This window comes from Stegostoma tigrinum, chromosome 12 (assembly GCF_030684315.1).
Source record: "Stegostoma tigrinum isolate sSteTig4 chromosome 12, sSteTig4.hap1, whole genome shotgun sequence".
Classification (NCBI taxonomy): Eukaryota; Metazoa; Chordata; class Chondrichthyes; order Orectolobiformes; family Stegostomatidae; genus Stegostoma; species Stegostoma tigrinum.
Window position 1 is genome coordinate 59,310,793 of NC_081365.1, and position 12,589 is coordinate 59,323,381.

A 12,589-nucleotide genomic window follows, 5' to 3' on the forward strand; every position below is an offset into this window, starting at 1 on the left:
TAGTTAACTGGCCAGCAAACAGTGCCAACTGTTTTTAAGTTAGGAAATTCAACTGCTCAGCAACAAGGAAAAACTACTTTCATCCAGTACACACAAAATGGCCAGCCAGTAACCAGTGCCAACTGTTACCAATTGGATATAGCCAACCAGAGAGCAAAAGGTTCAATTTATTTTGAACTGGTCCCAAAATACATTTCACAACTATTTCAACTCGGCCAGTTTGTTTTCTCCTTCTCAGCTTCAACTCTTATTAGCCACGGTTGACCCATTATTAGTGTTGGGTTTTTAACCGATAAAATATGTATATTTATTCCAAATTATGACTTCATTATTTTAGTGCTTCCTTCCCATATGCTTTCCCAATCTACTGAGCCAGTTTGCCGTTCAAAGCTATGGTGCCACAAGCCTACTGACATGGGTTAGAGCAAGAAATGTAGCAATTGTATTGACCTTGAAATCATTCCTTTTATGCAGCCCCAAGACTATTATTATAAATTTGGTGTCCCCAGACTAAATAACAACAAGTTCTGTATTGGCTTATTACACTTACTACCTGATCTTCTAATTTCCTGATTTATACTCTTCCCTGCATTGCAACCATAGTGAGGAGGTTTAGAATGATTTTCATCAATGTTTTCTGCCTTTTGCTGTTTCCTAGCTCCATCCAAATGAAATGACTGATTGATTTTCTAAGTTACTTGCTCTTCATTGATTTTCTTCCCATCATTGATTACCACGCTGCTCATTCCTTTTTTCCATGTTGCCAATTTATTTGAAAAGTTAAGCATCCTTTAATATTTAGTACCTAACCTGGGTAACTTTGCAGCCTTATTTCTGCAATAGCTATTCAATCATTCCTATTGCATTTATTTATATTATTGATTGATTTAAGTTGCTTTGTGAAATCAGTCATTTTGACAAGCAATAATGTGATTTCAGTTGTGGCTCTAATTCTCCCTGATATCTGTTCAGTCACAAATGCCTGATTTCCTTTGATAGTCTCCATGTCACGTTCTGACCCATCAGCACCACTTCCCCACAGCCCCAAACCCTTGTTACTTTATTACTCCATCTCGCGTCTCTGGTGTAGTACTTGGATTCACTGGAACAATGGACCCAGTTTAATTTAAGTGGTGACTTTGCCAGTGGAACTGTACTGATGTCAATGGTTCTTTGAGTGAAATCCTGCCTCCTACGTCACTTCACCAGCCACACAATTAAACTTTTAATCTATTTATTGCAATGCTAAATTGAATATGGCTTTGGTAACAAATTCAGATATTATTAACTTGTAATGTTCTGCCTGTTAATTTAGACTTCAAACTCACCAGAATATCATTGCTAGTTCTACCTGTGTCATTGGTTCCTACGTGGGCCATGCCAACAGGTTCCTTCCACTCCCAATCCATTTTGAGCAAAAGATGTATCTTTACTCTTTGCACCAAACAGTGTAACAATGTTTGAACCTCTTGGTCGCAGCTTTGGAGAACACCATTTCCATGACTACACCTTTACCTGTCACTGCCACATTCCTTTTCACTCTGCCCATATGAATGGCCTCCTGCATTGTAGTTTTACGATCAGATTCACCATCCAGCCTAAAATCTTTGTTCTCATCCATACAGGAAACAAATACCTCATACCTGTTGTTCATTGTTGAGGGCTGTGACTCTTCCATCACTGCATTCTAGATCCTCATAACTGCATGACTCTCTGTTGTACCTCCCTGTCCCTCACCACTCACCAACTTGAAAGTTCTCTTGGAACAGAATCTAGGTAGCTTGACTGCTCCTTTATTCCAACAACATCTGCATCTTGAACTCCAGGTCTGAGCTGACTTTCTCAAGGTACAGTTGCTTATCATAGATATGGCTGCCCAGAATCACAAAGCTTTCTACATATTCTCTCTGACTGCCTATCTAACTATTTATTTGATAAGATATTTGAATTGATTATTGGTTCTATTCATTGGCTTATCAAGTTATTCTAATTGAATTATTTATTCTTTGTTAATTTATGCATCTAGTTTATGTTACTAATTTACTTAAGTAGTAACTAGTAGCTGAGCTTGGAGGCAGAAGAAAAACACTAACCATTGGAGGCAGGTAAAAAGTAAAATTAGCATTTCCTTTCCCCTCTGCACTGAATTCTCACTGTCAACAAATTCCTGGCACGGAAAAATTCATGTACAAAAATGTATTTACCTTACACAACAGAATATCATGTTATCAGATGGCTTTTACTTTACAGGTTCATATGTTTAACAATTCAGACATACCTGAAGAGTCCCCTTAAATTTAAGGGGTTGGAAATGTTTAACTGCATTCTTTTCTGCTGATAGCATGGAGATTCACATTTAAAAGTATCCTGAAAATTGGAAGGAAGAAAGCTCAACTCAAACAGCACAATTATATACAAAAAAGTATCCCGAAAATTGGAAGGAAGAAAGCTCAAATCAAACAGCACAATTATATACAAAACATTGACAAAACGAAAATATTGTGCTCAACAAAATCAGTATAAACAGTGCACAAATAAGACATTTCTCAAAACTTGAGTTGGGGACGGTACAAAAGCATTTCTCTTTAACATGACCAGTGATAACGTTGGCCCATTATGCTACTAACAAGGTATTTTCAAAATCTCAAAAGTATATGAATTAAACGAAAAAAAGTAAGAAGTAAAAATAATAAGTTTGAACGGTTGCATTTTCAAAATGCATCAAGATGCTATTCCTCAGTATAGTCATGGCACAGAAAGCAGCAGTTACCAAGGACAGTTTCCCACCCAAACTCAGTTGAAAAATCAATAGGAGTCGCTGCAATTGAAAATGTCAGGCAATTACTAGGAATCATATAAGCAATCTTCCTCCTCAGCTGTCCTTATCACTGTCATCAAACAAATGCTGAGTGGGCCAATCACATGCTAAGTCAAAACAATTAGATTACTAGTAAGTGCACTGAATGAAATGAAATATTAACAATGTGACATTGTTAGAAAGCATCATTCAATTTGCAAAGTAATGTTATTTAAACTGAACAATGAGATTCGTCAAAAAACTCCAAATGTTTTTAAATTAATGCATACACATAAGTTGATGTACTAGTAAATTGATAAAGTGATAGATTAGTGTTCACTCACGGTAGGATTAATGCCATTGATTCGTGAGGTCAGTAAAAATGTAGTTGTAGTGGCTGCTACTCCTTTCCCCAATCTTGATGCAAAAATTAGCAAAGCTTCTTCCGGCTTCAAGAACCGACTTTTGAATTCTACACTTAAATCAACATGACTCCTGTTTAAAAGAAATGTTGAGGGTCCACCAATCAAATGGATCAATATAATGCACAGAAAAACACAGGGAGGACATTCAAAATGTTCAATACATAGCCAATATTGGGTAAAGCTCATGCCACTGGAGACTACTCAGAAGACAATGCCAATATGATTGAGTCTTCTCAAGCACTCTATCTCAATTTCAATTTTAGTTTTCATCACACACAATTTTTATTCAAATATCAGGAATATGCTCTTGCAATGGGTCTGCCATTATGAGTGCTATTGCGATCTAATTCAAGTATTGGTCAAAACAGAAAATAATCAGAATTGTCTGCCTTTCTCGGTAGTTGAAATTAGAGCCAGTTGGGTCCCTTAAATATGCAAATAGGACAGCCTAGGTGTTTAGGCCAACCTGGAGACATTTGTTTGGATTGAAGAAACCAAATACAGGGCTGACTTTATTCGAGATTGTTCTACTATGTCTAAGTTTCAACAGGTAAAGTTACATTTTGAAACATTCAAAGCAATTCTGTGTAGTCAGGAGATGTGAATCTGCATTCTAGGAGTTGCCAGGCAGTGATCAAGAAATCTATGGGTGGTGCAGGAGAAGGGGAAGAAGGGTTATCCGCAGCAAGCTCTCCATGTCCAGATGGATTGCATTGCACAGTCAGAACTGAGGTGGCTCATGAGACAGCAAAGGTGTTGGTGTTAATTTTCCAAAATACCCTAGATTTTTAAAAGGTTCTTTCAGGCTTGAAATTAGCAAAGAAAAGCCTGAGGGAGGAAGCAAGTGAGAAACTATCCAGCAGTTAATTTGATGTCTATCATGGGGTAGGTGTTTGAATTGATCATTAAAGAGGTTATAGCCACACACTTAGAAAAATAAGTGATAATCAGGAAAAGTCAGCAATGGTTTCATGCAGAGGAAATTAGTTTTAGCAAGTTATTAGACTTATCATTGAATAACACTGTACCATAGGGGCCCTTCAGCTCATCCACTCCAAATTGCCAAAGATGTATTAAATCCACACCAGACCCCTTCCAAGACTAGGGCCACAGTTTTGAATGTAATGGCATTCCAAGTGTCCCATCCAGGAGCAGCACAGTGGCTCAGTGGTTAGCACTCCTGCCTCACAGAACCAGGATCCTGGATTCAATTCCACTCTTGGGTGACAATGTGGAGTTTGTATGTTTGCCCTGTGTCTGCATGAGTTTCCTCCCACAGTACAAAGATGTGCAGGCTGGATGGATTGGCCATGAGAAATGAAGGGCTATGGGGATACAGTAGGGGTGTGGTTCTGGATGGGGTGGCTTTCAATGGATTGGTATGGGCCAAATGGCCTGCTTCCAGACAGCATTCTAAGTACTTTTTTACAGGTTGTGACATTGCCCACCTCAACTACCCTCACAGGCAGTGCATTCCAGACCCTTACTACTCTTCCCCTTTGAAGGAATAAAAGGTGCTGGGGTAAAGGGGTGCATGCAGAGGTACTGTACTTGGGTTTTGAGAGACATTTGATAAGATGCACATCAAAAAGTATGGTAGAAGATAAAACCACATTAGCATAGTTACAAACAAAAAAGAAATTGACGGAAAAACTGAGGACATCTGGCAGTGTCCCTGCAGACAAAGCAGAGTTAATGTTTCAGGTCCAGTGACCCTTCTTCTTTCGCACAGTTGAAAGATTGGCTAGTCGGCAGGAAACAGACAGAAGGCATAAATTTATCTGTGTTTGATTGACAGGATGTGAATGATCCGGGTCCCACGGGAGCTTGTGTTGGAGCCTCAAATTTTTACAATTGACTTCAATTACTTCGATGGAAGGAGCAAAGGCATTGTTGCTAAGGTAGCAGGTGACACAAAGATAGTTGGAAAGTATGTTGTGAAGAAGACATAAGGAGTTTCCATAAGATACGAATATCAATTAAGCAAAAATCTTGTAGATGGAGCATAATGCGGTAATATGTGAAGTTGCTCATTTTGACAGGAAGACTGATAAAGCATAGTCTTATTTAAATAGAGATTGCAGAACTCCAAGGTGCTTAGTGGTTTAAGTGTTCTTGAGTTTAAATCACAAAAAGTCAATCGAGATGTACAGCAAGTTGGAAATTATGTTACACGTTATTATGAAAGGAATTGAGCATAAAGTAAGGATGTTATGTTTAATAATACGGAGCACTAGTAATACCACATCTTGAATTTTGTGTAATTTTGGTCTCCTTATTTACGAATTATAAATGATTAGGAGATCATTCAGAGAAGGTTTGTTCGAGTGATACGTGGAAAGAGTGGGCTAGCTTAACAGGAAAGACTGGAGTGTCTTAGTTTGTTTCTATTGGAGTTCAGGGGAATGACAGGAAACTTGACTGAAGCATATGATTCTAGAGATTAAAATTGTGGGTCACCCCTCTCAGAGACAGATGAGGAGAATTTTTTTCTCTCGGAGGGTTGTGCAACTTGGGAACTCTCTGCCTCAGAAGATGGTAGAAGTGGGGTTGTTGAGTATTTTTAAAACAGAGGTGATAGGTCCTTAGAGTCAAAGAGGTGTACAGCATGGAAAGAGGCCCTTCAGTCCAACTCATCCATGCCAATTGGATATCCTTCATTAATCTAGTCCCATGTGCCGGCATTTGGTACATATCCCTCCCAAGTTTTCCTTTTCATATACCCATTCAGATGCCTTTTAAAATGTTGTAACAATATGCTTTTTAGACAAAGAAATCAAAGGTTATAGAGGTTAATGAGAATGTGGAGTTCAAAGCACAAACAGATCAGCAATAGTCTTCATGAATAGCAGTGTTTGCTCAAGGGGCTGAATGGTTTCTGTTTTGTAGCTTAAAGCCTTATCCACCCCGGGGGTCATCAGGGAGTATTTCTCTTACTTCCAACAGTGACACTGTGTGTGCCATGTTAACCTCTTACGAATAGACCAGTCGCACCAGAGACAGACAAGGAGAGCATCGTCATTGACTGTCAAGGCAACTATGGCCATGAATTTATTTGAATTCATATCCTTGAAATTGAAATAAGACGTATCTTTAACTTCTAACAGTTGTCTGGTTACTGTTTCAAAAATAAAGATGACTAAGGCTCTATATATGTCAAGACTGGGGAGTATATTATGTTCTTTCTCACTTGAGAGAAGCACGCATCAGAGTACGTACATGGGTTTGTCAAGACAGTAGAGTTCTTCATTGGGAAGACTGAGATCAACTGCATACTTTGCTTTGCGATGTGAAGGTTTTCCCCACAATATCAAAGATTTCTTTTTTTCCTCATCAGGCAGTTAATATGAAACCACAATGTTTAAGGTGGCACAAATCTAGGTACATCACCAAAAGAACAGTCAGGAAGAAAAATCCAGCTTTGTTAAGAGAAACAATATCCTACCAAAAGAAATGTGTGGAGCTGGATGAACACAGCAGGCCAAGCAGCATCACAGGAGCACAAAAGCTGACGTGTCGGGCCTAGATCCTTCATCAGAGAGGGGTGTGGGGAGACGGAACTGGAATAAATAGGGAGAAAGGGAGAGGCGGACCAAAGATGGAGAGAAAAGAAGATAGGTGGAGAGGAGAGTATAGGTGGGGAGGTAGGGAGGGGATAGGTCAGTCCAGGGAAGATGGACAGGTCAAGGAGGCGGGATGAGGTAGTAGGTAGGAAATGGAGGTGCGGCTTGAGGTGGGAGGAAGGGATGGGTGAGAGGAAGAACAGGTTAGGAAAGCGGAGACAGGCTGGGCTGGTTTTGGGATGCGGTGGGGGAAGGGGAGATTTTGAAGCTGGTGAAGTCCACATTGATACCATTGGGCTGCAGGGTTCCCAAGCGGAATATAAGTTGCTGTTGTTGCAACCTTCAGGTGACATCATTGTGGCACTGCAGGAGGCCCAGGATGGACATGTCGTCAGAGGAATGGGAGGGGGAGTTAAAATGGTTCGCGACTGGGAGGTGCAGTTGTTTGTTGCGAACCGAGCGGAGGTGTTCTGCAAACCCGTCACCAAGCCTCCGCTTGGTTTCCCAAATTAGAGGAAGCCACTGGGAGGACACTGATTTGTATTTAATTGATGATCTTCAGATGATCTTTTAAATATGAAGCTGGACTTTTTTTCAACTTATTCATGGAATCTGGGTATCATCGGCAAGACCAACATTGATTGCCAACCCTTAAATGATATTGGGAATGTAATGATGAGTCTGCCAATACTAGTTTACAAAGAAAACAAAGAATCTCAAGAAACATGTTTCTTCCCCTCCCCCCACCGCATCCCAAAACCAGCCCAGCCTGTCTCCGCTTCCCTAACCTGTTCTTCCTCTCACCCATCCCTTCCTCCCACCTCAAGCCGCACCTCCATTTCCTGCCTACCACCTCATCCTGCCTCCTTGACCTGTCCGTCTTCCCTGGGCTGACCTATCCCCTCCCTACCTCCCCACTTGTACTCTCCTTTCTACCTATCTTCTTTACTCTCCATCTTCGGTCCGCCTCCCCCTCTCTTAAGCAAAAAGTTACAACAAAAAGCATGAGTGTTGGGGGTGGCCGGTGGCAGGAGAACCTCTTGGGTTCGCTGCACGATGGCAAACAGGAAAGACCTGCAAGATCACCTTGGCATCTCAGCCTGCCACCTGGGCCCTCACTCTCAGGCAGTCAACCTTTACTTGATAAGAAAGTGTGGAGCTGAATGAACACAGCAGGCCAAGCAGCATCTTAGGAGCACTAAAGCTGACGTTTCGGGCCTAGACCCTACTTCAGAAAAGGGTCTTTTCTGATGAAGGTCTAGGCCCAAAACATCAGCTTTTGTGCTCCTGAGATGCTGCTTGGCCTGCTGAGTTCATTCAGCTCCACACTTTGTTATCTTGGATTCTACAGCATCTGCAGTTCCCATTATCATTCCTACCAAAAGCTGTTGCAAAATCAAAATCCATACAGGAAAATAAAAAAAGTAACAAAAAAAACCATTGTACTTCCCATTTGATTACACTGGATTTTTCAGCACTATTTCACTGACGTCAAATAACTCATATGGAATCTTTAAGTGCAAACTGCCTTCAGTGCAAACCAAGTTCCATGTTCTTTTAATTATTTTCAAAGTATTATGCTAGGAGTAGATCTCACTTGGAAAACTTGAGCATTATCCACAGACTAAATTAATTACCACTGGGAGGACACTGATTTGTATTTAATTGATGATCTTCAGATGATCTTTTAAATATGAAGCTGGACTTTTTTTCGACTTATTCATGGAATCTGGGTATCATCGACAAGACCAACATTGATTGCCAACCCTTAAATGATATTGGGAATGTAATGATGAGTCTGCCAATACTAGTTTACAAAGAAAATGAAGAATCTCAAGAAACATGTTTCTTTCAGTAAAACTACAGTGTTGATCCATGGTCAGATGTGCAGCTCAACATGTGGTACACTACCAGAGATGGGATTAGCAATTAGCAAATCATACAATTGTGACTGTCTGGGTTTACGTAGATATCTGTAATGGTGACCTCAGTCAGACCTTAGGGGGTGCCATTCTTGAATCACTGCTGTCTGTATGGGATAGATATCCCGGCAGTGCTATTGGGGAGGCAGTTCAGAGTTTTGACCTTTTGGCCGTGAAGGAACAGTGAGATGGTGTGAGACTGGATGGGAGTTTGGACGTGCAATGTTCCCATCTTTGCAGATCTTGTTCTTCCAGATGGCAGGGGCTGATTTGGAAAATGTTTTGGGAAGATACTTGACAAGTTTCTGCAATGCATCTTGTAGACAATACACACTTAAGCCATTGTACAAAGATAGTAGCGAGTTTAAATGTTTAATATGGTGTGTGGGACATCAGTAATGCAAGTAACTTTGTCCTGCCTGATGCTGAGTTTATTGCAGATTATTGATGCTGATGGAGATTTGGTTCACAAAAATGTTAATAGATATGTTTTAAACTTTTCTAAAAAAAACTTCACTCAGGAACTAACTGGTATACCGCATTCTAAGAAGAGAATAGAAAACAGTTTTATATATCTTTACAAGTTATCTTCAGCAGTTTAAAATCAGGTTATTCAAAGCTGATGGAATGATTTTTTTAATGCTTATATTTTGTGGTTAAAAACCACACTTTCTAATATGTTGATCAAAATTAAACAAATAGTCACTATTAAATATATTCAGGAATATTTTACCCAATCTTGTCAATTATGGAATTCAATAATTTACAAATGACTGTGAGTGTAAACTAGCTGGCAATAGGAATGAAAATACTTCACAACAGGTGCAATATAGGCCAGAATTGCTAACCGGGTCAAAAAACCTCTACTCCTGCATGTTTCTACTCTAAAGAAAATGGGTAACATCAAATAAATCATAGGTACAAACGAGACAATTTACAAGGAATTTAATTTACCTTTCTGGGATGACCACTTCATTTCCATTGGGCAAAGTAAAATCATTTGCCTCTTTCCCAATAATTGTTGCAAAATACACTAAATCCTTCATGAAGGGATTTTGTAATCGAACCTGTATTAAAATAATAATTCAGCCTTAACTTGACTGGAGCAACAGAAGAAAAAGACACCATAATCTCAGAAGACCATAGGGCTGCTGTCTCATCAGAGAGAGAGAGAGAGACACACAGCTGGTGATGATCTCACCTGAGGATCACTGTACCTCAGGCAAGGGGAGCTGTACAGGAATTGAACCAACTTAGACGGTGTAATTCTGCATTGCAAACCAGCCAGACTCCTTAAAATAAATGCCTTTATATTTCAAACAGCAAAAACATTGATTGTTCCACAAGGAAATGCATTAAAACATGTTGAATTCTCAAGAGATTGGAAGGTTATCATTCACCTCGCTTAGTACAGAAGCAGGAAGTCTCTCAGCGACTCCTTTAAGAGATAATTTAAACCTCACTGTAGATTGATCAAATGCAAGAGCTCAAGAGTAGAAAAAGGAAAGTGAATTAGATATTTAAAATGCAGCCTCCAGGTTCTTAAAACAGCTGCTGTTTCATTCAGTATTTTTGAGAGATTGCCAGTTTAAATTAAAAGGGGCAGAACAAAAACATGGCTGTTTATAGCTGTCTTCCAGGTATGAAGTTGGCCTTACTTTCATTAGCTTCCCATGATCCTAAGGGGAGCTTTGTTTTACTTACATGTTTAACAATTGTAGCATGAAGTTCACCAGTGAACTCAACAGTCATCTTAGGGCGATAGTTCGGTAGTCTTTCAAACAGGTAAACACACAGCATAAGCATTGCGATAGGATTTGGATCTGAGATGTCAGTGGCCTGTTTAATTAACAAGAATATCATCATGTTCAAAAAGATTAAAATTAATAGTTTTACAATTATTCTTGTGTTCAAATCCCTTCATGGCTTTGCCTTTCCCTGTGTCTGTCACATCATCCAACAAAATGAACAGCCAAGGTTTGTGCACTCTGCTTATTCTGGCCGCTTGTAGATCCCCAATTATAGTCCACTATTGACGGTAGTATGTCGAGGTGCTTCGCCCATGGAGAGCTCAAAGCTATGTACAGACTCAATACATCAGCTGGAAAAAGTATCTATTTCTTCTGGTTAGATCAGTGGAAGCCAAAAACATAAGTTTAAGGTCATTAAAAGGAAACGGGCTAGGAGATTTTCTTCTTTAACACAAAAATTCATTGGTTTCAGAAGAACTTGACAGAAACAAGCATGGAAGCAGAATCTAAAATGGCTTTTAGCAAAAAGAGTAAATATTCATAAAATTTAAGAATTTTCTAAGTTGTAAAGTAAGGGCAGGAAAAAAGGTCAAAAGGATCTTTCTTCCAGATCGCGAGAATGGGTCTGGTGGTGGTGAGATGGGGCGGGGAAGTGGGGTGGGTGGTGGCGGGGGGTTTCCTTAACACCTTCCTTGTATGATGTCCTATGATTCGCAATGTCTTCTTTCCTATGATTGTCAATGTGCTTTTTCCTATGACTCTCAATGTGTTTCTTTCCTATTTTAGTCACTATCCAGAGATAAAATGTACTTGTCATCTCTGCAGGTAAGTACAACAAAATGTAGCTTTATATATTACCTAAAAAAGATGATTGTAGAGTAAAATAAAATATTATAACATCTGAAATCATCTGACTATCTTACCCTCAACCAATCACTAATTCTACCTGTGTTTCCGTGAAGAATCTGAAGATGTATTCATTTTTATATTCATTCAAGGGATTGCCACTTGTTATTTCAGTATATATTACCATCCTTAATTGACCTGGAGAAGCAGCTTTCTTGAATCACTGAAATCTGTGGGCTGATGATACTCCCACCTAGACTTTGAGAAGGGAATTCCATAATTTTGACGGCAATGATGAAGGATTAGCTACATGATGCCAATTCAAGATAATGCATAATCTTAAGGAAAATTTGCTGATGTTGATAATCCCATGCCCTTGCTACCCACATCCTTCAAAGCAGTAATGTACCCAGGCTTCACTTCTGCTGCCAAAGAAGCCTTGTTCACAGTTTATTATGTACCTTATAAATGATACATATGGCTGCCACTCTTTCAGTGTTTAGAAATAATGAACGTAAAGCAAGCAAAACACGTCGTCTGCTTTGCTCTGGATGGAATTTCTCAAGCATTGCTGGATCCGCATCAAGTCAAGCAAAGAATATTCCATTACATTCCTGAATTGTGTCCTTTAGGTGGTGAAAAGAATTTCAGATTCAGCAAAATCAATTTCCACAAATGCACAGTATTTATGGTCCTGATCTCATTAATGGTAAGTTTCTGGTCAGTATTAACAATGCAAGATGTTGATGGAAGCAAATGCAGTGATGGTAATGTCATTAATAGATGGATAGTACTTGGACTCTCTGGTTGGAGATGGTCATTAGCTAGTAATTGTTAGGTATGGGTGTTATTTGTCACTTAACGCAAAACTCCATGTTATCTTGTTGCTTGCTGACTTCATTGTTGGAGGAGTTATGAACATTATTGAACACAGAAAAATGAATCAGCATTGATTTAATGAGGGAAGGTCACCGATAAGACAGATAAAATTGCACTGAACAACTCATCAGCGACGTCCTGTGCCTGAAATATTGGTCTCCAAATATTCCACAACTGCACGATCACCAACATCCCATCCCCCACCTCGATGATTTCTGTTGTCTTATTGTTCACTGGGGTGTTTGATTTAAAATACTGAGACAAATGCTGTCTTGATGTCAACTCTAAACACTTGTACCTCTCCTTTGAAGTTCAGCCCTTTTGTCCATACTTGGATCAAGGCAGTAATGATGTCTGTGACATGATTTAAATCTTGAAATGAAGTAAATTGTGTAATAATAATTCA

The 12,589-nt window shown here is 39.4% G+C and overlaps 1 protein-coding gene across 1 annotated transcript in view; it reads right to left on the bottom strand.

Annotated features, from left to right (window-relative positions):
* Positions 1 to 12,589, bottom strand: part of LOC125456902 (cilia- and flagella-associated protein 47-like) — a 478,989-nt gene that overhangs the window by 328,385 nt on the left and 138,015 nt on the right. Inside the window, exons 37-40 of the mRNA XM_048540417.2 lie at positions 10,412 to 10,546; positions 9,662 to 9,774; positions 3,142 to 3,292; positions 2,279 to 2,367 (exon numbers count right to left, since the gene is read on the bottom strand). Coding sequence (XP_048396374.2) covers positions 2,279 to 2,367; positions 3,142 to 3,292; positions 9,662 to 9,774; positions 10,412 to 10,546 — 488 coding nt within the window. The remainder of the gene's footprint in view (positions 1 to 2,278; positions 2,368 to 3,141; positions 3,293 to 9,661; positions 9,775 to 10,411; positions 10,547 to 12,589) is intronic.